This window comes from Mytilus trossulus, chromosome 7 (genome assembly GCF_036588685.1).
Source record: "Mytilus trossulus isolate FHL-02 chromosome 7, PNRI_Mtr1.1.1.hap1, whole genome shotgun sequence".
Classification (NCBI taxonomy): Eukaryota; Metazoa; Mollusca; class Bivalvia; order Mytilida; family Mytilidae; genus Mytilus; species Mytilus trossulus.
Genome location: NC_086379.1, coordinates 14,995,039 through 15,021,770, shown reverse-complemented (window position 1 = coordinate 15,021,770; position 26,732 = coordinate 14,995,039). Strand labels below are relative to the sequence as shown.

Here is a 26,732-nt window from a genome sequence, read left to right as displayed (position 1 = left end):
TGTCAAATCTTGAAAAAACAAAAAGAAAATGTACAACACTACCTTTTTGAATGGGACCTGTAATCAGATGCCAGAGGCAAATTATTTCATCAAATATACTTCAAAACAGGACACATTCCAACAGATCTAGATAATTTATTAACAATCAATTTGCCAAATGCAGAAAATATCAATCAACTATTAGTGGAGTACATCTATAGAGGAAACAAACCGTTTTAGTGGATAATTTGATACAAATTTCTTTAAATTTTTTATATTTTTAATTTTTCATGCCATTTTAATAACCTAATAAACCATTTTTTAAATTTATTTCACTTCATACAATAATTCTATAATATTTTTAAAAGGCCACCTACAATATATAAGTACAAAGGAGAAACTACATTAGTGATAATTATTTTACAAGACGCGACAAAGTTACTGAGAATTGTGGAAAATCACGCGCTTACCACAGCGCTGCCGCTATCCAAAAATCCTGGGGAGAACACTGGAATCTGTTTCTCAAATGTAGACAATATGCATCTTTTCCAATGATCTCCAAAAAGATGTTTTCTTTCTATGTAAAGACATTGGGCATGGTTGTCGTTGTTTTAGATGTCACAATAAGAAATTCAGAGGAAAGCAAGAAAATTTGATTTTTATTAATATTGGTGATTTCCTCAATGTCAGAAGCAAAATCTGAGTCCTGAGCTGTCAGAGGGTAAATTGTTTGATGGAACATTCTTCAGGTTGAACAACTACAGTACATGCATATATATATTTAAAACAGTTTGCTACTTAGTAGTCAGACTCACTGTCAAAGAGGGAAAAAAATCAGTCATGAACAATTCTGAGATACAAATCCAAATAAAATAAAATAAAATTAATGTCAAGTTGACACCTGACACAGAGAGCTACAAACATTTAGATAATTTAACACGTACATTTAAGTTGCTACAGATGGCTATATATGCCAGACATACACATAATCGATTTGTTTTGCTCTGTTGGATATAAAAAAAAATATCAAGATATAAAAAAAAAAAAAAAAAACCCTACCTACCTACCCACCTCCAAAAATGTGGGTAGGGGTTGGGGGAAACATACATTCTTTTAATTGTGGCCTGAAGATGTTTAATATATAGTGATAATTCAAAGAGGATAATTTTGCATTACCTCAGCAAGATTTTATCAATTAAAATGAATGATAGATTTTTATGTCAGCTGTGTATAATAATGAAGTTGTAAGAAGTGTCTTGATTCAGAATTACAACCTGAATTTTAGGGCAATTTGACTTTTTGTTAACTTTCTCTTCATAAGTATGTATATTAAACAATTATATGAATAAGGCAGATGTGATTTTTTTGTCAAAGAAATGGCAACCAAAGGACACAAATAACTATAAGACATCTGAAGAAAACATACTAAGAAAGTCTTGTACAACACTTGCGTCTTTAGTTTGTAAAAATTATAAATAAATTGAATCAGAAATTGAAATGCCATCAAAACAAACTTCTTCAAATAAAAATAACCCTTTGAAATATAAGATAAAGCAACAAAAAAAATAGTTCTATATATGCCTCTATTTATTGATATATTTTTCAGGACTACAATTCTCAGGCTGTGTTAGATATAATGGAGACCATGCTTTCTGTGACCTACCATGAGTTTACAGATACGTTAGATACAGGGGAGTGTCATGAACAAGTGATACACCTCCTGGAGCTGGTATGTTCATTACAGACCAGTCTACTGTCATGGTGCTGGTCACACATGTTAGAGGAAGAGACTCGAACAGACCTACAGAAAGAAAAAGTCATAGAAATAGCATACCAGTGTAAGTACTGTTTACAGAGTAATGTCAGACATAGAAATAACCTACTAGTGTTAGTCTTATTAACAGTGCATTGGCCTCGAGGCCGTGTGGTCTAAGTAGTTATTACTGTAATCATTACCCAGTCAATACTTAGTTTGTGAGTTCAAACCTCGCCCAAGCGAGTACACACGACTCCACAATCTTAATTGACTAGGATTGTCAGTGGTTTTCTCCAGCCTCTCCTCTCTGTCTTTCTCCAACAATAAAAAACTGACTGCCACAAAATAGCCATAAAACAGTGCTTAAAGGTGGCATATTTAACACAAAAAATCAAATCAATTCAAATTTTTACAGTGCATTGGTTCATAAGAATTCATTACTTGTTGCATGGTTGTATGTTTTATAGTAAAAGTAAAAAAATTATGGCTAATTATGAGATGGCATTATTTGATTTTCATTCAACTTTTCAGTGTCACTCTTATGAAACAGAATTTTGCATGTTTTGAAAATGAAAGTTGGTGATATAAATATTTTGAATTATTTGATTTTGTAGATGCCATGTCTGTTGCAAAGAAAGGAACAAATGCTTGTAAACTGTTGTTAAAACAGTCAAAGGAGAAACTGGTAGGTAGATAACCTCTTTGTATCAAGTAAAACAATAAAGATTATTGTTGGTCATCTCAATAAGTTTGATTTTCTCACTTGAGCCAGTATGGCCAAAGTGAGAAAAGCAATCAATCTGAGATTACCAATGATGATCTGTTTATCGCTATTTCACCTACAATTACATTGAAAACTGCATGTGCACCCTTAGTTTCTAGCGATAATTTTTCATATCACTCTTCTTTGCTGTGAAAGGAAATTATCAGTCAGTAAGATTAAAGTAAGATTAAAGTAAACTAGCAATAATATAAATGTTTGTCTTTATATCTGTGACTAAGTTTATAGGCTTTGTATCCTTTACAATCATACATTTGTTAAACCAGTTTTCCTGCAACTAGTTGCTTAAACTTTATCTACAACTGTTTAAAAAAATCATTTTGCTTTCTGTCACCATTCTATGCAGGACTCCCTGTTCAAGGTTTTTTTTCTTCAAAGTATTAGGATCCCCAACCTGCAAATTATGTAAAATCAATAGTACACTTTTATTTTCAGATGGAGTTTTTCAAGATTCCAAATTCTTCCTTCCTTGGAAACATTATCAGACAGTTGGTAAGACATACTTAAATTATTTTTAAACTTATAGAAATAAGATGATATGGCATTATAGCCTCTCCTCCTGAAACCAAATATAGAGAGCAACCAAAGCTCATTGTACTGTCTTCCAACAACAAACAAAACCCATACAGCACAGCAAGCTGTAAAAGGCCCTGAAATGTCAAATGTAAAATAATTCAAACACGACAAATAATGGCCTGATTTATGTTCAAAATAAATGAACAACAGATATGATATTCAGCAACAAGCGACAGCCACTGAATTACAGACTACTGACTACAGACAGGCACATACAAAATGTGGAAGTGTTAAGCCTGTATATATGATCATATATATTGCAAAATTACTGGGTACTGATATTGTGAAGGCTGAAAGCTTAAGGTGGTACGTAACACTTTAACTAAAATTAATTTGGCTCGTTTAATTTTCTTAAAATTTTTACAAAGTATTTACTTTGACCCTTTGACAAAAATATAAAAATTTCAAAAAATTTGAACCAACCGTTTATTCAGAAAAATTACATTAGTTATATAGCAGTTTGACAAACACTTATTTTGGTCATTGAGAAGCTTAATATTCCCTTATGAACACAACCTCATTAAAACATTCTGCTGATTTTACAGAGTTACTTCCCTGTAGTGTTAGGTACCACCTTAATATACCAATCAATGTTAAGTTCTTCATGTTACAGTCAGGAGACAATTGCATTGTTTTTAAATTTTGTTTTTACTATAGGAAAGTACTTTCCATATTTGACTGTCACAAATTGAACATGTAATTTTTGTTTTGAGCTCTGATCCAAGTTTATTTTATTACTGATACATATTTGTGATTTTGTTTAATGTTGACTTTTGTGATAACAGATAATGATGCTGACCTACATCTGTGATTATTGTGGATCTACAGCTAGGGTGGTGCTAATACACAGTTTCCAACATCTTGTCCTTGACCTCAATGACCTTGCTAAAATGCTTCCTGAAATATTTCCAAATGTAAGTTGTCATACTTATTTCTGAAATATAAGTTTTTTTGCTCTTCTGCTGTAAGGTGATTGTTATTTATTTGCATGTTGTCAAACTTTTAAAAAAAACAGTCTTACTCTTGGTTTTTTATTTTTTCCAAAAAAAAGTGTTTTGTCGCCAGTATGTAGACTTTTAAAAGCAAAACTGTATAAAGACTAAAAAAGGAAAATGTTTTGACAATACCATGAAATTTATTATCCATGATTAATAATTTTTTTCTCCAATAAATAAATATAAAATAAATATCCAGGACAATAAATGAATCCACAGTATTTGAGGCAGATAATGAGCAATATAAATTTGAAGAAGTGGTAGAAGTGCCAAAGAGACAACTCCCCATGCAAGTTTTGTCTAATTTCACTGAACATACCAGGAGAACTCATAGATTTAGTGTTATAAAGAACTACAATAAAGGTCAAAGATGAAAAATTTCTGAACGATGACCTCAGTTGTGATTGGTTTTTGGTTGCTGAATTCTTGTACATTGTATATATAACAAAAAGTTCATGTAACAAAAATAATCACTTTTGTTTTTAAATAGATTATTATTTTTTAATACATTTACTTAAATATCTACACTATTAATTATTTCATGAACTAAGAAAAACTTTATATTTGTTCTGGATATTTTACATCATTAATCAATAAAATGTTTTTTCAGATAACAAGTGATCATTGGTCAACTGTCCAGACAGATGACATTGTACTAAGGACATGGGAAGTGGAGTCATCACATAGTTACCATAACAATGAACATGAAACACAGGTATATTTCTAGTATAGTTGATAACTTAAGTCATGGGTTATGGAGATAAATACCTTGTATTACCAGAACGTAAGAATTATTTTTTTTGATAATGTACAGGCGAAGCTTTCAAAATTTAAAATTCTGAAAAAAGCTTCAGTTACATTTCAGAAAAGGTAATTTTTTCAAAAATGTAGATTTTTGTCAAGCCTTCGACTTTTGTCGAAAAAGATCCTACATTCTGCAGAACCTTAACAAGTTTTCCTGAAATAGAGGTAGCTGTAGCTTGTTTTGCACCTTTTAGGAACTTATTAACAATGGGAGATAAAAAAAATGCTCTGTATATTCATAACTATTCTTGTTTTCAGGTATTCAGTTGTCCAGGAGCTAACAGATTCATCATAGATTTTGATCCAAGATGTGAAACAGAAAGAAGGTAAACAAATTGTACTCTCAGCATTGTGTTTAAAACTATGTTTATGCAAGTACCAACTTTAAATATCAGCATTGAGACCTTTTTGTATTGAATTGGGAGAATGATCAGTACTGACTTTCACATAATAAATGCATCTTTTTCAAATACAAATTAATAGTTATATTCCAGCAAAATGTTACTGGATGATGTAAAAAAAAATTGGATATATGTAATTCCATGGAGATTCAAAATTTGCTTACCTTTACGAACTAGAAAAAGTCATGAAACTTATACCCTTCAAGTATCGATAATTGTATAGAATGCCATGAAATAAGGACCATCTTTTATTCTGTAGGTATGACTACTTGAATAATTAATAGTAATATACATGCAAAATGTTACTGGAAAATGTAAAACAAAATCTGTATAATATGTAATTTCAGGTAGACATGGGTTCAAATTTATTACAGAAGGGTTTTGTCAAAATTTGTTAATCATAATGAACAAGAAAAAGTCAAGAAACTTATACCCTTCAAGTAATGATAATTGTATAGAATGCCATAAAATAATGACCATCTTTTGTTATGTAGGTATGACTACTTGATGTTTACTGATGCTACTGGTTACCAGATGAAGTTTGATCAGAGGGTTGGCTCTAACAAATGGCCAAGACAAGTCCAGTTTACAGGGCCACATGTTCACTTCCTGTTTCATTCTGATAACAGTAATACAGAATGGGGATATAAATTTAAAGTAAGACATCTGTTAAACCAAATGGTTTATAAAACTATTTTGCAATGATTTTATTTATTCATTGTGTTTTTGCTGGTTTTTTTTTCCTTCTAAAATCATCTTCAGCATGCTTCAAGTTTTACAGATTTTTCAATTTTATTATCCTAATACATATATCAGTAATTGTAATATTATAATCATCATCAAATTTTTAATCATGATTTCAGTCAACCAAAGATAAAAGAAAACCACACAATTTTACTCAACATCTACTTTGATACATAGTTTTTATGTTACAGGTGACAGCTAGAGGAAGTCCTGATGTACCTTTATCATGGCCTTTTGACTTACAGCTCAGTCTAACAAAATTGATGGGTCGTCTGTGTGGAGCAACCTTAGCTTCCAACTCACGTAAGATGCTGTTTTAACTTTTTATAAACTTTATTTAATCATTTATTACTTTTCCTAGTTATGTTTAGTTAGTTAGAAATGTATTTATTATATCATTATTAATAAGCTGCATTTCTAATCATTTTAAGCTTCAGGATAATTACAGAATTCTTGTATTATTGGATGAAATGCAAATCATATCCACCATATCATTTACTTGTTCATATTTTAACGAAAAACCACCCAATTTAATTGGAATGAAATGAAAAATGAAAATTTCAATAGCTATGAAACACAAAATTTAAGATCCCAGGAAATGACATTTTTTTCTAAAAACCCATTAACAAATTCTTGTTTTTCTTTGTTTCATGTTAATTACTCTTTGTTTTACAGAGGCTGTTAAGACCTTGGCTATTGGCCCAGAGGACACTGCTGAACAAGATGTATTACGGAGTGAACTCTGGACAACTCTGTTTAGAGGGGGATATATGATAGGAAAACTTCAACACTCATTGTCAGGAAAATTTGTAAGTTATTTGCTTAGAAGTATATAACAAATGTATAAAACTAAGAAAATGTGATATGGTAACCAACAGCTATCCACAAGACCAAAGGATGAAGGTATAACTAGAGGTAACCATATGGCCTTCAACAAGGATCAAAACCCATACCATATAGTAGGCTAAAAAATTCCCTGACATGACAAAATGTAATATATTCAAATGAAAAAAACAATGTCTTGAATAAGCCCAAAAATAATTTTACAAAAAAATATGACAGACCTTATCCCTCGTACTGCACATCCTATGGATCCTTTGATAAGGGTATTATTTCCATAAATTCTGACATATACATTGATCATGTATGAATTTTCTCCTTTGTCAATAGTGATATCCATGTAATATTAACCAGACAAAAATGTGATTATTTTGGAAGCCAATATTTTAGTGAATATAAAAACTAAAATATGAAAAATATTTAAATTTTTTCCATGTTTTTCAGCAAGCAGAATCATCAGGAAGTGTGTTAGAGTTTCTATTGGAAGTAATTGACAGGAAAGAAGGGGCTCCACTCAGGCTTATTGAAAAGTAAGTACACTATTAGATATAACTGATATTCTATTTTATTTACTTGAAGATATGTTAAGATCTGAATAGCTATTTAACAATTTGTATAGATATAAAAAGATGTGGTATGAGTGCCAATGAGGCAACTATCCATCCAAGTCAAAATTTGTAAAAGTAAATGATGATAGGTCAAAGTATGGTCTACAAGAACCAAACAGCAAGCTATTAAAGGCCAGAAAAAATGACTTGTGAGAAACCATTCAAATGAGAAATCCAACAGTCTAATCTATACAAAAAACGAGAAACACTTATGAACCACATCAACAAACAGCAACTACTTAATATCAGGTTCCTGAATTAGGACAAGGGCAAACATATCCAGCGGGTTTAAACTTTTTATATATATATCTAAATTTGCTAATGTCTTAGGGTTAGTGAGGTAGACAATTACAGTTCCACTCTTGTGCGATGCTTTATCACTTTGTATGGTTCATCACTGTATTTAACAGCAATAACATGACAGTGAAGTAGGAACTGGTGACACTTTCAAGCACCTGGGTTCTCTCTAGTTAATTGTGTATCTCAAGTTTTGTTGGTACTGTTGTTAATCTTTTGATTTTTTTCTTTTTGACCAAGGTTTTTTCTGGTTTTTTTGTTAATTTGTGGTTTTTCAATGCCCCTTGGTATATTCTGCCAATTTCCCCCATTAATCCTGCCAAGTTATGAATAAATTGTCCTGAATGGACACACACATTAAGATGTTAACAAAGACATATTCTGACTTAAGACGACAGATATCTACTGTGTTATGTTGTAATTCTTATTTTGTGAATATACAAAAACCCTACTTTTTATTTCAAAACTTGACAAATAGAATAGCTAAGTCACTTATATTATGATTATTTGTAAAAAGGTGTCGAGACCATAACAAAGGACTACAAGTTGGAGGAGAAACTATAGAGAATGCTGTCATTGCAGTGTTTACTTCCCTTATATGGCATACACAACAACTCAGAGAAGATTTACAGAAATATATAGGTAGGTTACTATAGTTACACAACAAATGATATACAGAAATATATAGGTAAGTTATAGTGGCTGCTCAACAACTTTAATGATCTAATTAAATATTTTGTTGATATATAAAAAAAAAGATTAAACAACTCTCACAATTAAAAAGACCAAATGACACATAAAATAACAACCATAGGTCTCCATACGACCTTCAACAATGAGCAAAGCCCATATCACATAGTCAGCTATAAATTGCCCAAAATGTAAAGGTAAAACAATTTAAACAAGAAAACTAAAGACCTAATTGATGTACAAAATAAGAGAATGAAAAACAAATATGTTACACATAAACAAACGACAACCACTGAATTACAGGCTCCTGACTTGGGACAGGCACATACTTTCAAATGATTTCAATAGTCATACAACAAACAAGAGAGAGAGGATATACTAAAATATACTAGTTAGTTACCTTGGTTACACAACTGTGAAAACATTACAATAATATATTGGTAAGTTTACAAGATGGGCAACATTTTAGAATTATTTTAGTATGAGGTCAATAACTTAGAGAAAGTTTATAAATACATTTTCAATTAACTTTGCAATAATAAATCGGTTATCCATTGGAGATTATTGTGTTTCAGATGGTTCATTTGGATATTTTTTGCTTATTTATTTCACCTGTATTGGTTGAGGATATTTGTTTTTAATGATTGTGCATTTACAGTTAAGTTTGTTTTGTTTTAATTTTAGCTGTATCCATTGGAGACCATTGTGTATCAGATGGTATATTACATGCCTATTCCACAGCTGAGTCCATCAGAATGCAATTGGTATGTATTTTGTTGCAATATACAGAAAGCAAAGATATAAAAAATTAATCTACAACAATGTGATTTTAAAGAAATAGTAATAAGCAATTCAACAATTAATTTTTCATTCTAAAAAAAAAGAAGATGAGGTAAGATTGCCAATTGCAATGAGACATGTACAACTCTCCACAAGAGACCAAATTAACACAGAAATTAACAACTATAGGTCACTGTACATCCTCCAACTATGAGCAAAGCCAGTACTGCATATAAGGCCACGAAATGACAAAGTAAAACAATTCAAACGAGCTAACTATAAATGGATTAATTTATGTACAAAAAATGAAAGAAAAACAAATATGTAACACATAAACAAACGACACCGCTGAATTACAGGCTCCTAACTTGGGACAGGCACATACATACAGTGGTATAACAGTACAACATAAGTACATTAGTCTTTCATCTTTCAGCAATGATTTAAAAATTACTTTTTGAACGAATGTAATGTTTCCCCAGACATTTGAAATGTAGTTATTATGTATTGTGTATCAGGAATTATAGACAAACATAAGCTTGCATTAACAGAAATGATTTCCCTGTGTCTAAAATTTCTTTTTCATGCTATAATTTCTTTTGATAGCTACAACTTAAACAGAAAATAGCTGCAGCAGAAAAAGAAGAAAATGACGAGGAACCTGGTAATTGTTCAGACCAATGATAAGATTTAAAAGAAAATAAGTGAACAAAAATCATGTTTGTAGTTTCTTAAAGGTCTGAAGGTGCACACTGTCCTAAATGAAAATTTGTTACTTAGTGTAGAGTTCCAGGTAGCAGTATGGACGGCTGTAATAATTGCCTACATTCAAATGACTTATCTCCACTTTCATTTATAAGTTAAAAAAAAAATTAAATCAAGGTTGTTTGAATATTTTGATATCTTTTTAGCCCTAATTGTCACCTTACATTAGCAAAATTTTGTTTACTTAACCCTCAACCTATTTAACCCAAACAGTGCAAAAACAATATTTACATAGAAGCATATATATTTTTGCAGCATTGGTATGTAAAGATAAGGCTATGTACCTGTTGAAGTTTGCTGGTTTAACAAAGATCCAGTTAAAAAATGAGGTGAGTAATAGCATTAATCGTCTTTTAATAGCACTATTAGGTTATTGTATTATTTACTATGCACATGTAAGTTATAGTCCCGCTTTGAAAAAGTGGGGGTATACTGTTTTACCTCTGTCTGTCCATCCATCCATCAGTCTGTCCCATGAATATTTTCAGGAACTACAATACAAGGATTTCTGAAATTTGGTTTCAGGGGTTATATAAGTCACCTATACTGTCTGATACGTTTTCAGATTCAACACTCAACAACTTCCTGTTTACCGAAATATTTGGGCGGATGTTTCATACTTTCATACATGTTTTTACTCGGTTTGAAGTGTTTTGAAAAAAAATATCCTGTTTTTTAATGGTTTATTAATTTTAGTTACAAAAATTACAGGTTAATTCATGTTTAATGCCAAATCAAATAGTTGTGTTTAAAGAAATTTTCAATATATATTTATTAAAGTAAATGATGTTTTGAAATGAATCGATGAGGAATAATTTTATAAGAATGGTGAACACTGACTGAATATGTTTTGAATTAACAGATGAGATCTAAAGCAGCAAAGCAGTGGAAGAAACTTTCTAACAAGAAAAATGAAAAAATTAAGGTATGATTTACCTCAATATTTCTCAATATACATTAACGGGTGGAATAACATCAAGAAATGATAGGTTGTGCAATCTTTGTGAATCAAGAGACGTAGGTGATGAATATCAGTATATTATGTCATGTAATGCTTTACATCAAGAAAGACTGAGGTTGTTACCACACTATTGTACTCTTCGTCCGAATATTATACAAATACAGCCTTTGTATGAGGTCGATACAAGGATATATTGACCTGAAAGAAGTATATTGACTGAGGACGAAGTCCGAGGTTGATATACTTCTTTGGGTCGATATATCCTGTATTGACCTCATACAAAGGCTAAATTTGTTATATTATTAATTTCCGACCATATTTGTATCAAAATCGTCATTTAGGATTATTGGAATTTTATAGATATTACATTGTCTCCTTGACAGTAACAACATATTAGTTGTTATTTCATTTACCCTTTTTATTTTTTACATCTAATGTATTTAAAGATTTTTTGTCAAATTATCGATGACAGATATCATGTGTTATAAAACATTAAACAATATTTTGAAATTCATTACATTACGTCACAAAGTATATCAGTTTTTAGATATTCTAAAAATAACCGTGCGATATGCTTTTTGCCGGTCAATATGCTTTTTGTTATCCGCCGTTTTCTCTCTACCTTCGAAAATATAGTTTAACATGTGACTATCTCAAAACGAATCAAATTTGTTAAATTATACGAATTAATAATATTTTTAAATATCAACAATTGATGAGCTCTAATAATTATATTGTTCTTGAAAAACTATGTTGATTTATAAAAATTATAAATGTGAGGGTCACTCCTCCTGGTTAGTTTGTAATTTAATGTTAATGTTTGTATTGTTCACATGTGCTTTAATATTAAATGTAATTGTTTATACATATATATTCTCTATAACTATGTAATTTGTAGTTAATGAGAAATAAAATTCATTCATTCATTATTAGTAGTCTAAAGATTTAAAGGTGAGTTAAGGAAATATCTGTTTTTCAATGTAGACATAGTGAACTATTTTACTTCATATAAACATGTTAATATACCAAGTGAGAAACCTAATCATTGGTTGTCTTTTCTCATATGTAAATGGGGTTTTTTTCACTTTAAATTTTTTTGACTTGTTTATGATTTTGTATAGTTTATTCTTGTGATGTGTTATTGTATATTTCATCTTTTTTTAATTCATATTTAAAGTAATATTTTAATATTAAAGCTGGATGTCACAGACAAATACCCATCCTTTAGACTGGTGTTAGAATTTGTACAGGATCCAGCATGGACCACAGAAAGGTTTGTTATAAAGTTGTTTTTATATAAATAAAGTAAAAGAGAAACAAAATCTTGTCAATAAAAAGATAAACATGATTGTAAATGTTTGCATTCAGTTTAAGTTAAATTTACCACTTATTTTGTAACAGTTTTTTTTATGTTTTAATACAGTACTGGTAATGATCTGATTATGTATTTACAGTTACACCACCATTTAGTCAAGCAAGCTTCCTTTTAAAGTCTTATATAAAGTTATATACTGATTATATATTTATTTAACATCTCTTAGCAAACATGCCCCAATTTTGTTTTGAGCTCTATAATGTTTATAGAAGATACTTGTTAAAAATAAAATGGCCATTTATTTTGTGTTTTTACAGAGTTAATAGAATGATTCAGGAGAGAGTAAACCATGCCAAAGCTGTATCAGATGTTTATTCCTTTACAGCAGAATTCCTCAGGATTCACTGTCTATCTGTCTCAAATGGAATTTTTCAGGTATGTTGGCAATAAGTACAATACAACTTAGTATATTGAATCTAAAAGTAAATTGTATGAATGAAAATACCTAACATTGCTTCTATGGCAAGGCCACTCTCAGATTATTGATTTAAGTTACTTTTTTCTTGTACAACACAGCAACCTTTACTTTTTTCTTGTACAGCACAGCAACCTTTACTTTTTTCTTGTACAGCACAGCAACCTTTACTTTTTTCTTGTACAGCGCAGCAACCTTTACTTTTTTCTTGTACAGCACAGCAACCTTTACTTTTTTCTTGTACAACACAGCAACCTTTACTTTTTTCTTGTACAACACAGCAACCTTTACTTTTTTCTTGTACAACACAGCAACCTTTACTTTTTTCTTGTACAACACAGCAACCTTTACTTTTTTCTTGTACAACACAGCAACCTTTATTTTTTTCTTGTACAACACAGCAACCTTTACTTTTTTCTTGTACAATACTGCAACCTTTTTTTTCAAGTCCAATCTTTGACTATGGGTAACTAATTTTATAATGAATAATGTTTCTGCTCAGTCTTATTAAAGCAGGAGACTACTTTGCTTTAAAACAAATCAGTATCCATAGAAAACTTTTATTTATTTTCAGATACCAGCTGTGCTATTCTTCCAAGAATTATTGTCCTATCAGGATGGCTTTGCTAAACACTACGCTGATGGATTAGATGGTTGTGGTTTACAACAAGAGGCTAAGGTCAGACAAGCTTATTACCAGCTGATCAGAAGATTGTCTGAACCCTTTCATAATCTACACAAGCATGAGTTAGACAAGTAAGTAACACATAAATCTCAATTTAGAGTTATTGGTACATAGTTTTTTTGCATTATCATTTGTTGTAACACTCCCTTAATTACTGTTTATGTCCATCTACAGATTTTAGATTTTGAGAATGTAATTCTTGCCATTTTGGTCACATTGAAATTAAGAAATACATGTAGAAAGAAAAGAATCATAAAGAAATGTAAAATCAGCCAATGAAATACAATATTCAAATAATAGTCCAGTAGCTAAGTCCAATATTTTGGGACAATTGATCACTTTATGGTAAAAGCATGAAACTTTGCACAGTGTTAGTTATGATGCTTATAAACATTTTTGGATATGGAGCCATCAAAAAAAATTCCACAATGGCCGCCAATTTCAAAATGACCGCCAACAGTCATGAAGCAGAGTCCAAAAATATAATTTAATTTAACATTTGAAAATAAAAGCACAAAACTTTGCATATTGCTTATTATGATGATTAATAATCTTTTCTAAATATGGAACAATAAAAAAAAAAAAAAATGGCCGCCAATTTCAAAATGGCCACCAACAGTCATGAGGCAGAGTCCAAAAATATGGTATAATTTATCATTGAAAATAAAAACACAACACTTTGCATATTGCTAGTTATAGTGCTTATTAATCTTTAATGAATATGGAACAATCAAAATAATTCCATAATGGCCAACAAATTCAAAATGGCAGCCAACAGTCATGAGGCAGTGTAAAAAAATGGTATAATTGATCATTTGAAAATAAAAGAAAAAAAACTTTGCATATTGCTAGTTATGATGCTAATTAATCTTTTCTGAATATGGAACAATCAAAAATAATTGCTTAATGGCCGACAAATTCAAAATGGCCGTCAAAAGTCTTATTATCAGAAACTATATCGTGTATATCTAGAAAGCTGTTAATAATCAACAAATATTTGTGCTTTGCAAAACTTTCCCGATTTCAGGTCGTTAAATATTAAATTACATACTTTTTTGGGGTCTTTTTAACTTTTCGATTCAAGCGTCACTGATACATCATTTGTAGACGAAACACGCGTCTGGCATACAGAAGTTATATACAAGGAATATATAAACTAATTTACGATCATATTTCTTACAACATGGCTACTGAAAAGACGTTCAGGGTATCAAGTGTAGAATATGACAAACCAACTAAGTTAAATAATATTGGTTGGGCAAATTGCATCCTATGCCAAGAAATAATAGATGAAAAACGTATATGCCCAATCTAAACGTCTCAATGTTGATGCTGGTAATCAATCTTTAGCTGACAATATTTAGAAGTTTCATGAATTACGATTGATACCTGAAGGCATTAATGTGTGCATTGAAAACTTATATTTAGATGAGGGATCTGGAATAGCACAGTATTCCATTGACCAAAAGGCATGTTGGCACAAATCTTGCAACTTGAAACTGAACAGGACAAAATTGGATAGAGCAGAAAAACCAACCTCACATGAGAGAATATATGATAAAGCAACCACATCTAAAAGAAAACTAGACATAGCTTCTCCGTTCAGTCCACCAGTAACCCGTCTGTGTGCTTTTTCTGTAATGAAAATGGCCAAGAAGCCCTTCATGAGTCCTCAACGTTTAGACAGGATACACGTGTGAGAGAATGAGCAGTAAAATTAAATGACACGTTATTACTTGCAAAGTTAAGTGCTGGTGATCTAATTGCAAAGGAAGCAAAGTACCACTCTAAATGTTTTGTTTCCTTATATAATCGTGCATCTCAAATTGAAATGAAAAATGATAATGTCGAATCTAAGAAGGAAAGTCAAATCCATGGTATTGCATTTTCAGATTGTCAGATGTATGTAAACTTTATACGGAAAGAATAACATGTCTAGGTGCAGATGTTTCATCTCGAGTTAATAGTACACGACTAAAACACAGAATTGTAATTTCCCTAACTTAGATGCTTACAAACAAGGTCTTGAAAACATTCTTGCTTTCAATGATGACATTGGACCTGCATTGAAGAGAGTCTGCTTAGAAGACTTTGATAATGAGTTTGTCAACATATCAAAATCAGCTACGTTTGTTCGTAAAGATATTTTCGCATCAAATTCAGAATTTAAAGGAACCTTCCCAAAGGGATATCAGGAAGCTTATGTACCCCAGTCATTGCTTACTTTGGTCAGTATGATTCAATTTGGACCCAACATTCAGGATCTTTCATATTCTCAGTCGACATTAACAAATAGCACATCTTCTGATGTATAGTTGTACAAAGAAACTATCCAACCGTTACATGAAAGATCATGAACCTCCAGTTTGTGCTTATTTGGGAATCATGATCCATGTAAGACTAGCAAACGTGATCTAGTAGATACTTTCTTCAATCTTGGACTGTCTGTCTCCTACGACCTAGTGTTAGAAATTTCTACTTCCATGGCCAAGGATGCTTGTCGTCGTTATGTCAAAGAAGGTATTGTTTGCCCTACCAATCCACTGTAGGTCAACATTGATCACAATTCAAGCAGTATCTCGTTAAAAGATTCATTCCATGGTACAGGTATATCTTTATTCCAACATATTTCAGAGGATGTTCAAGGCGTTGTTCAAACATTTGACCAATCTGAACCTATGTTGAAATGCCAGTCAAAGAGAGTGTCTCTTTTACCAGAGAGTTATTCAAATCTTCCACCAGCTGTACTAATATTCATCGAACCAGATATCCCATTAGTTGAAGGAGAACTTTCAATTGATATGTCCTCATTCCCAGCTGCATTAAAAGGAGAATTCAAATGGCTGAACAGCTGTGGATAGGTTTTGGCACTGGAAAGAACTTTCTATATATTTCAATTCATGGATTGTGCCTTGCTCTAGGACCATTGAAATTGAAAGTCTTTCCATTGTTCCATTCATTTATCGGTTGTGACACAGTCTCAGCTTCATACATGTGATGGACTGTGAAACTCAGATCAGGAGATTTGGAAATTTTGGTCAGGAGATTAGGACTCAGATCAGGAGGTTTTTTATCGACATAAATTTTGTCGTACTTATGTAACCATATGATGTAGAAATTGTGGTTTTTCTTCAAATTTCCATCAAATTGTAATATGTTTATAGTACCCTTATTGCCTCTCTATTTGAATAAAATAAAATATTAAGAAGAATCTTGTTTTGTTTTTGATAAATGATTGTTCACTGCTTGCAAATAAATCATTATATTTATTTACCTTATCTGTATAGATTTTTGTTTATGTCTCCATCTCCATATCATTGGTAAATGTACAGACAAATAAGAAAAAAATAAGCTACACATGTATATTTGCAAGATCATAAATAAATTGTAAAAAAATAACATACACTAACACTAGTACTGCATGGCTTTTAAGCATTATGAAAGTCATATTTGTAAAAAAACTTCAAAAGATTTAAACAGTGTAAAATGTTTTGCTATTTCTTAGCTTACACAATAAAATCTAATATATACTAACATTTCAAACTTCAATTTGAAGGTTTTACTAGGAATTAAACTAGATCTTTTTTAAATAGTCTAATTTTTTTTTCTTTATTTAATGAATGGCTATTATTTATTTTGAATTTATTGAACCATAAAACTAATTTTTGACTCTTCACATTGAATAATCCGCGAAGCGGATTATGTAAAATGTGAAGAGTCAAAAATTAGTTTTATGGTTCAATTATATATCAATATACTAAATAAATAAATGATTGAGAATACGCTAAAGTAATAAAAAGTCAAGAGAATTTCAGAACGCAATTTGGTTCCGAACAATATCTATCACGCTTTGTGCATGCAGACTCCACGCGGCCTTCACGTGATTTTACTATTTTTAGAATAATTGCATAGTAACCAAATGCACTTGATTCAACCTTTACTAATTATGCAACATTTTTGACCTGGTCGTGATTAATGTCCTATAATAAGAACCCATGCAGCTTTCACCTGATTCTCTATTTATAGAAAAATGTCAGAGTAACCTGTCCATATGAACTTGATTGATTCTTAGCATGTTATTTATACGGAGCGCCTAAATAAATATCTTATTAACAGAATTTGTAGTGTCAGAAGTTATATTAATTTATTTATGGCATCTTAAACTGTAAATGCATACAATACGCTTGTATACCCGAATATAAAAAAATAGAGGCTAATAGGGTGGTAAAGTATAAAGAAATTTAAACAAAATAATTAAACAAAAATAAAGAATACAGACCAATGACAGGATAATGGGAAAAATACAGAAATTCACGACTTCCATCGAAACACTCTTTAAGCAACAGTTGCGATTAGCTCATTGGTGAAGGTCGTAAATGCTTTATTTTTACATATTTTTTAAAGCAACTTCTAAATATAATGCATTTGGTTTCGCTCATTGTTGAAGGCCGTAAATGCTTCACTTTTCATATTTTTTAAACAAATTCTAACTAAATATAATGCATTTGATTTTTCTCATTGTTGAAGGCCATAAATGCTTCACTTTTCAAATTTTGCTGTGTCCATATCAACGGCTGCCATTTTGATCTTTTTCAAAAGAGATGTCAAAAACATTTCACTTAAGTCTAATATTCTGTCAGAACATGCTACTTTTACGTTGTTCCCCCAAAGGTTTCACTATGTTTGATGCATGCAAACTTTAAGCACCCTTGACTTGATTTTCAGAATTTTGAAATTGAAAAATCCCGATGTATCCGAATATTTAAGAACAATCCCAAAACAACCGAATGAACTTTCGTCAGGCTTTATTATATATCAATATACTAAATAAATAAATGATTGAGAATACGCTAAAGTAATAAAAAGTCAAGAGAATTTCAGAACGCAATTTGGTTCCGAACAATATCTATCACGCTTTGTGCATGCAGACTCCACGCGGCCTTCACGTGATTTTACTATTTTTAGAATAATTGCATAGTAACCAAATGCACTTGATTCAACCTTTACTAATTATGCAACATTTTTGAGTGAGCTTTTTCTGGGAAAGGTACGAAATCAGCTTGGGATACATGGTTCGTATATGAGGAGTTGTCAGAAGCATTTCTGCAGGCTATTGAAAATCTAAATGAAGTGGAAATTTTAAAAGTGTTAAAAGTAATAGAACGATATGTTGTGCTTTTGTATGATCGGTCTAGTACAGCTAATATGGTGAATGAGTTTAGAAAACAGTTATTCACGCAGAAGACAAGAACAATTGACAATATTCCTCCATCACAAGATGCACTTCTTCATTGAACATACGAAATGTGCAGCTTACCAAGGTAGTGTTATTTGGCGCAATTGTTTAGTTGCAAATTCATGTATGCCATCACCAGATTTATTTGGTTGGCAAAAACTTGATGGTACTTGGGTACCATTCTGGTCTGTGCTTACTGAAGCTTCAATGTCATGCCAAGAGTTCATTCACTGTGGATGTAAGAAAGGATGTATAGGAGCATGTAAATTCTTGAAAGCAGCATTAAAATGCACAGCATTATACAACTGCTCACCGGACTGTGAAAGAGAAACTGATCGTGACTGTGCTTTCTTTTGATTTCCCTGCATTTGTATCATATTTTAATTATAATTTTAATCTGTTGTTCCCGTACGAAATTATAAGGCGTATTACGCCTGGAAATAAGGCGTAAACCAGGCGTAAGTGGTAGTTACGTGTCTAGATCCAAGCGTAAGGGAGCAGGAAACGTAAATTTGTAGTCCTTACGGGCGTAGAAAAAAGCAGTAAACCTGGCGTAAATTGAAATAAGTAAGGCGTAAGTTTTCTTACGGGCGTAAATTGAAATAAGCAAGGCGTAAATTTTCTTACGGGCGTAAATAGAAATACCCATAATGCTTTGTTTAAAGGATCATGGGATTTTTTTTCAAAATTTGGCTCTTTGCTTTTAGTGTGCAAGAGTTGGACACATGGCAGCTTCATAAATTCAGGGATGATTTGCTTATTTTGTTCTTTTTGGAAGAATCTGAAATTGGAAATACTGAATCAAATAGATTAATGAAAGTTGTGAAATAAAATTAAAGGAAAGTAGTAATAACATGGTAGATAATAATTATGTGAGTATAACTAAGTTTTAAAGTATTATGTTCTATCAGAATTTTTGAAATCCCAAAAACTTTATCCTTGGACAATTACATTAAAACTTTTTACTTTAAGTTAAATTGCAGTATTATCATTTATATCTTAGTTCTAAAGACAATTATTTTCAAAAACAACTTAGTTAAAATGCTACTTCTATTTCAAGAAAAAATAATTGTCATAATTCTTATTCAAACTTAAACTTATTTGAGCCATTGTCTGCATAAAATGTATTTATTTCTATATTAGCTTCTTCAAAGGTTAATATTTCAAGTTTTTTGTCAAACAATAAGAAATAAAAGCAACAGTACAGAAGTTTGTATCAAATACACAAAAGTACACAACTAGGTTAATACACTGAACTAAAATAAGTGTAGTATTATGTAAGGATATTACGCCTGGTTTATTCATTGACCAGGCGTACTCATTTGCATATTACGCCTATTTTTTTCTGAACCAGGCGTACTCATTTAAATATTACGCATAATTTTACGCTTGGTTTACGCCTTAGTTACGCCTAATTTACGCCTGGTTGACGCCTGGTTGACGCCTGGACATGCATTTTGTAAACACTGCAATGCCGCCAGGATAAAGTGTGATTTTTACGCCTTGTTTCCGTGTCATATACGGGCGTCACAGTTCGTACAGGTTATGTTAAATAGTTACTTGTGAGGTTTTTTTTTTATTTCTTATCTCATTTAAAAAAAAAAATACTCTTTGCACTGATTTAATACTGCATATGTTGGGTTTTACCTGTAACTGTGAAAAATAAGAACTCGTCGAAGATGCCATTTTGAACTGTATCGGCCATTTTTATTTCATAGTTAATGTCACCTGTTACATTAAATAATAATATGTTTGTTTATACGTGCTTGTATTGAAATAAATTATCCAGTATTTTTTAATCATTTGTATACCATATTTAAAAACAAATGTCAAATTTGTACATGTTAAACGGCGCCATTTTGAATATTGCCGCCATTTTGAAAATATTATCTATGCACCCAGGCATTAATGATACATTGTAGGCCTTTGTCGATATCAAATGATCAGTTTCGCGGATTTGGTAACTTTCTATCACACAATGATGGTGTATACATACGAATACTGTCAAACTTAGACATTTTGACGCGCCATTTTGATGATTTCTGTATTATAAGGTTTAAAAAAAATAATAAATGACATATCTTAATTGTATTTCCTTAAGTTTGTGACATCATCTGAACACATTAAAATTGGAAGACTTCATCAAGTGAATTATGTTATACTAATGTCTGCCATTTTGAATTTTGCGGCCTTATTGGATTTTTTTTTCGTGGCTCCATATCTGAATTTTGTCTATTCCCCTGAATCTTTCACTATGCCAAGTTTCATGCTTTTACCATAAAGTGATCAATTATTCTGATATCCGCTGGACTATAAGAATTACAACCTATATTTACAGGAAGATAATGCCAGCTTATGAGTTCATTCAAGCGTGTCTGTTACATCTGCTAGATATGGAATGGCAGGTAGGTCTTTGTACTCAGATAAAAGTTTAAAGTTCTTTTTTGTTGAGCCATTTGAGAATTAAACCTTTAAAACAACACCTATACCGTTCTTCTCGTTAACCTCTTCAAACAATTTACAGTGATTCATTTTTTTAGAAATATTTACAAATGCATCATGAATTTGATGAAGATTAATTTCCATAGTTCTTTTTTTGCAATTACCAAGAACACTTGTTTATTTGATATTGTTGAAATCTGACATCCAGTTGTTCAAATAATAGTCAAATGCCACAACAGAAATTCATTTTACTGGAGTTTTATGGTATAATTTTCATTACAATTCCAGTTTGTATTATAGGTCCAGTGTTTATTGATAATTAATGGGATATTTGATACTATTTAATATGATTTTTTGTAGGCCTATGATCTGACATTTGTTACAGAAACTAAGTTACCCTCTCTGTACTTAGATGTAGCTAAAGGTATGGTTAACAAATAACTTCATGAGAAATTTATTATTTTTAACATGATTTAATGTTTCCTGTCATCAAAGCTTTAGCATTATAAAATAAGGACATAATTTTTTAAAGACATGAAGATATTAACCTGCAATATCATTTTTTTTACTCAAGAAGTTTCTTAACGGGCACTTCTAAAAACATAGGGCTAGTCATATCTGCTTATATTAATTTAAAATTTTATTTTTGGAGAATGCAGTTAATACACTTTTTTCTATGATACACTCATACATTTTCAATAGGACAAAATATTACTTTTCAAAAACAAACAATGAATAATCTGTATAGTGGACAGTTTGAACCACCAGTAGATAGATTATATTAAATTTATTTCCTATTCACAGAAACCGTAAAGATGAGGGATTGTATGGTAGACCATCAGGACGAGGACAATCAGTTGAAGGAGTATGAGAAGTTTATCAAGTGGTTTGAAGACTGCTCTTCTGGCTTTGAAGAGTGGTATGAAAAAAACAAAGTCGATGATCCAAAATTTAAAGAGGAAAAAAGGGTAATTTGGACTTTTTCTTTATTTTTAAGAATAAATAAATACTGTCTTGAAAATTTTCCCTTTTATATTCAGAGCATATGTAATTTTTTTTGCGTTTGATAAGCCCTGCAATTTGTAAAGCTTACATGCTTTTATTATAAATATCTGTATGTTTATTTTTTAGGGGCACTCTACTTTCATCAAATTTAGAAGTGAACTCCTTGGGAATGAATTTTATAGTTATTATCAGGGGGAGAGACTTAAACACATTTTAGTTCTTTAATTACAATTATGTTTTTTATATTTCTTAATAGCAAGTTCAGATGTTTGTTGCACGGTTTTGTGACCTACTTGAGGTGGAGATATCTTGTGATGGTTGTGGTGTGACACTACCTGGCAGAAGATACAGATGTTTACAGTGTAGTGATATGGATCTTTGTGCCACATGTTTTGCTGGGGGAGTAAAGCCAGAAGGTGATCATGCAGATGACCATGAATTTGTTCATCTGGTGTAAGTACTGCTAAAGGATTTTTATGCCCCGCCTGTCTGCTCACCTGTCTGTCCCGCTGCATGTTAAAGTTTTTGGTCAAGGTAGTTTTTAGTGATATTTAATGCCAATTTAGAGATTTCACCCCAATTTCATGGTCCACTGAACATAGAAAATGATTTTACATATATACTTTACATATATACCAGCTAATGTAATAACTCTAAAGCATCTATATAGGATTCTTGATTTTATTGAAATTAGTTTCATTATTGAAAAAAATATAGGACTGCTGTTTTTATGAAATATCTATGTAGGTTACCAAAAAATATGTTTTATTAATGTTTTACAGATATAAGTGTAACATGTGCCAAGCCTTTATAGTGGGTACCAGAATACATTGTAACCAGTGTGAAGATTTTGACCTTTGTATTGGCTGTCATAACAAAGGATCTTTTCCAAAAGAGTAAGTTTGTTCAGATTATGTCATTCTATTCAATAAAAATCAAAGTGAAAAGTTTTGAAATAGTTACTCAAACAATTGATCACAAAAGTGGTACAAGAACATTCATATCATGCACTTCTAAGGTATTGTCAAGTGGTTTATTATGATATAGTTTAGATATGGAGATTTCAAAGACAAAACTTGTATATTTTAGTGGTTATTTTCACAGTTGTCTTGTAGTTGTGTCATGTCAATATTCTACTACTGTAAATTCAGAAATTATTAATTTGTTTTTATTATTGCAAAAAAATGTGACATGGTTAATAATAGCAATAATTTGAACTCACACTTCGAATTTATGATATGAATACATGTACAGGATTTTCCTGAATAGTGCAAAAATTTAAATTGCATTAATTAATGCAATAATAAATGCGTTCAATAATTTCTGAATTTACAGTATACTGTTATGATATGCAAATTATAAGAAAGAGTATAGATATTTGCTTTACGAATTCAAATAAAATATTGCTAATTTGTGTCAAAAGCAAATTTTAAGACTTAGAAGACAATCTTCAAATTTATATACCTTTCACATTATTTGGATTTGGGAGATAAATATTTATTTTTAATTTCAGACACAATACTGATCATGATATAACAAAGTTTCCAATGATTAAATGTAAGTAACTTTGTTACAAAATTATTGTAAAAAAGGGTACTTCAAAAGCCATAATAATGGTAAAACGTATGGCCAAAAGAAAGATTACAGAAATGCATCACTCAACACGACAAATAACAGAAATCCAAAGATTGAGCAACAAATCCCTGCTAAATCCATTATGATACAGTTATATTTTATAGGAAATCACACTGTATCATTATAAATATATTTATTTTTGAGTCAAGGATTTTGAAAATACAATACATGTACATGTATAAAGGCTCTCACATTGTATAATTGAATGATTTGATATGCATCATGATCGTGGTTGTGCATTCATTTGAAATACTTTGCCTATTATTTCTTTTTCTTATTACGATACAAGTTTTTAAGTTCAATTAATGTTTAATTCTTTTCTGATCATAATATTCTTCCTTTTTCAGTAAAGACATCCCAAAGTTCTGACTCTATGATACAAGCCTACATACACCAACATGTATGGCTGCTGTTTACAGTACAAGCTTTAGCTACAGGAGATATAATCCATAATAATAATCAGTATCCTGACCCAGATTATATCAAGTTAGCCGCCCAGTTACAGAGTCAGTGTATAGATGCTGTCACTCACTGTCTCCAACAAGTACCAGATGATGCTGAAGGTAAAAACTAAATTCTTATATGATGTGCTTCTTTCTCTTAGCAAACAACACTGTGATAAAATTCTCGATATATCTATACTTAGCGCAGACTCTGTGATGTACATAATAATGGCTGTTACAATATACTTCCCACGTAAATCCACATGTATTGAAACCTATTTGCAAACCCTTTGCTGATTTTATTGTTTTAAAAATTCAATTAAAAAAAAGACAAAATCACTTTTATTCTGATTTGGTTGCATAATAAAAAGAAGTAATGCACAAGACCTTGGAGAAACCAACAAAATAAAAATAAAATAAAATTCCGCGAAAGTCTATTAATGTTTTTGGCGCATTTAAGTCAATTCAAAACATGACGTCATACAAAAGAAAACACTAGAGTTGAAAGTTTTCTGTTACGTGAACCATTGAAATGTTGTGTAAAATGTCAAGGTAGGTTTTGTTTGATTTTCTATTCGATTGCATTATTCGCATATTTACTGATTTCAGCAAGTCAACATGGCCGCTCCTTAGTTACGAAATATCAACTTTGGATTTGACGGTAGCTTACAAGAAAAACATGTAAATCAAAATGACAATTGTTGGTTTTGATAATGAAACAGATTTTTATTTTAGCGGTTGTTCTGTAATAATCCATGCAAGCTACGGATTTATTAGAATGTTTGAGCTTCATCTAACAGGGAGTAAAAAAGAACAGCCACACACACAGCTTTACCCCCTTGCTTCAGTTTTTTTAATGATCGTTTTTGTCCTATTAGAATCGAAATAATTCAATTTAAAATTTCAATGGCTACATCAATTATATTTTTGACTTGATGCATTAAGATGTTTTTTGCTGAAACTTTTATTTTTGTTGTATTCAATGAATCCATCGTGGCCTTTTTCTTTTTAATTTCATAATTTGAAAGCCCAAGGGAAGACCCCCCCCCCCAAAGACCTTGTAATTTCACCTCTTCTAGAAAGCATATTTCAGCAAGAACACTCACTGCCTTATAATCTATCTCATGTTCTTTATACAGTAATTTGATTTATAACAATTTTTGTCTCCTAGGTGATTGCTCAAGTTAGAAATAAAATTAAAAACCTTATACAAACTTTTAAGAGCTTATATATCCCAAAAGGACCAAAAGTACAGTCAAAGCCAAAACAAGGAATCAGAGTTATGCAGGAGGTATATACATAAAATGACTAATTTCTAGCTTTAAGTTTTGAGTGAGCTTTATGTAACAATTAAATAAGGAATGACATTTTGTAATATGAAAGTATCGGTTTAGTAGTTTTAACTTTACATGACTTGTATATTTTTTTAGATGGAAGTAAAGATATCTTACAGGAAGGGAGGTCACTAGAACAGCGACAAGAAGAAGCTTTTGCAATTCACTCCCAGGAGAGGGTTATGGGATTACTTGGAGCTATGATACCAGCAGATTCAAAGGTGTGTATTCACATTTGTCTGAATTTAATTATCATATTAAATGGTTCAAAAATCTTAACAAAAATTTTGAAAAAAGATAATAAAGTTGTTTTAAATATATATATAATGGTATATAATTCAAAGATATTGCTTCATGTGTAAAAATTTACCAATACATTGAAGTTCTTGATGAAAACAAACTTTTCCCCAATTCACTAATTGGACTTCAACAAATGTCTGTTTTACTTGTTAGTTACATTGAATATATACTAACACCGTGCTATGAATCCTTCATTTTATATTATTCCAGAGTACACTTCCAGGAGTGACGTTTAATTTCTCAACAGTTGAGTTTATACAGTTACTCTTCAAAATAGCTAAGTGAGTATAGAATATACTTTAGGAACAAGGGAAGTTTAATTGATTTACAATTTGTTAGCTATGATTTGAATTTCAACAACATACCTGAAAACCACTAACCCTGTGTTAAAATTCTCTGTATTTTGAAATAATATTTTTTTATAGAATGACTATATTCTATTGAAATTTACTTATTTCTGGTATACACTTAACAGTCAATGTTGTAAAATTTAACAAAGTTTTAAGTCATTTACATAAATATGTCTTCATTTTTATCAAACAATTGTTGATAAAACACTTTCATATTATAATATTTATGATTTATAACAGGGGAGAGAGTGGCCATGAAGTCAACACACAACATCTAGCTATGGGATTGTTAGGTCCATTGTTGAAGAAATCATCACCTAAGGTATTTATTTTCTGGCTTTCTTGCTTTGTGGATATTTTCTTTTTGGATAATGCCTTCTTAAGCATAAGAAAGCACATGGAAAAAAAACTCATTTCAAGTAAAAAATCTGCATGCCTGTAAATTTGATTTTTGTTGTAAAATATACAGCTTTGTATAAAACATGTGTTTATCATAAAATTATCAATCAATTCAATGTTCAAAAATATAACATAA

The 26,732-nt window shown here is 30.9% G+C and overlaps 1 protein-coding gene across 1 annotated transcript in view; it reads left to right on the top strand.

Annotated features, from left to right (window-relative positions):
• Positions 1 to 26,732, top strand: part of LOC134724675 (zinc finger ZZ-type and EF-hand domain-containing protein 1-like) — an 89,128-nt gene that overhangs the window by 38,362 nt on the left and 24,034 nt on the right. The window contains exons 32-59 of the mRNA XM_063587846.1: positions 1,586 to 1,817; positions 2,350 to 2,420; positions 2,952 to 3,008; positions 3,878 to 4,006; positions 4,698 to 4,802; positions 5,150 to 5,217; positions 5,787 to 5,949; positions 6,228 to 6,339; positions 6,712 to 6,845; positions 7,321 to 7,406; positions 8,299 to 8,423; positions 9,156 to 9,235; positions 9,858 to 9,915; positions 10,272 to 10,345; positions 10,879 to 10,941; positions 12,174 to 12,250; positions 12,610 to 12,727; positions 13,342 to 13,523; positions 21,027 to 21,093; positions 21,491 to 21,554; positions 21,935 to 22,098; positions 22,392 to 22,588; positions 22,918 to 23,031; positions 23,649 to 23,692; positions 24,118 to 24,333; positions 25,644 to 25,768; positions 26,058 to 26,128; positions 26,438 to 26,519. Coding sequence (XP_063443916.1) covers positions 1,586 to 1,817; positions 2,350 to 2,420; positions 2,952 to 3,008; positions 3,878 to 4,006; positions 4,698 to 4,802; positions 5,150 to 5,217; positions 5,787 to 5,949; positions 6,228 to 6,339; positions 6,712 to 6,845; positions 7,321 to 7,406; positions 8,299 to 8,423; positions 9,156 to 9,235; positions 9,858 to 9,915; positions 10,272 to 10,345; positions 10,879 to 10,941; positions 12,174 to 12,250; positions 12,610 to 12,727; positions 13,342 to 13,523; positions 21,027 to 21,093; positions 21,491 to 21,554; positions 21,935 to 22,098; positions 22,392 to 22,588; positions 22,918 to 23,031; positions 23,649 to 23,692; positions 24,118 to 24,333; positions 25,644 to 25,768; positions 26,058 to 26,128; positions 26,438 to 26,519 — 3,078 coding nt within the window. The remainder of the gene's footprint in view (positions 1 to 1,585; positions 1,818 to 2,349; positions 2,421 to 2,951; positions 3,009 to 3,877; positions 4,007 to 4,697; positions 4,803 to 5,149; positions 5,218 to 5,786; positions 5,950 to 6,227; positions 6,340 to 6,711; positions 6,846 to 7,320; positions 7,407 to 8,298; positions 8,424 to 9,155; positions 9,236 to 9,857; positions 9,916 to 10,271; positions 10,346 to 10,878; positions 10,942 to 12,173; positions 12,251 to 12,609; positions 12,728 to 13,341; positions 13,524 to 21,026; positions 21,094 to 21,490; positions 21,555 to 21,934; positions 22,099 to 22,391; positions 22,589 to 22,917; positions 23,032 to 23,648; positions 23,693 to 24,117; positions 24,334 to 25,643; positions 25,769 to 26,057; positions 26,129 to 26,437; positions 26,520 to 26,732) is intronic.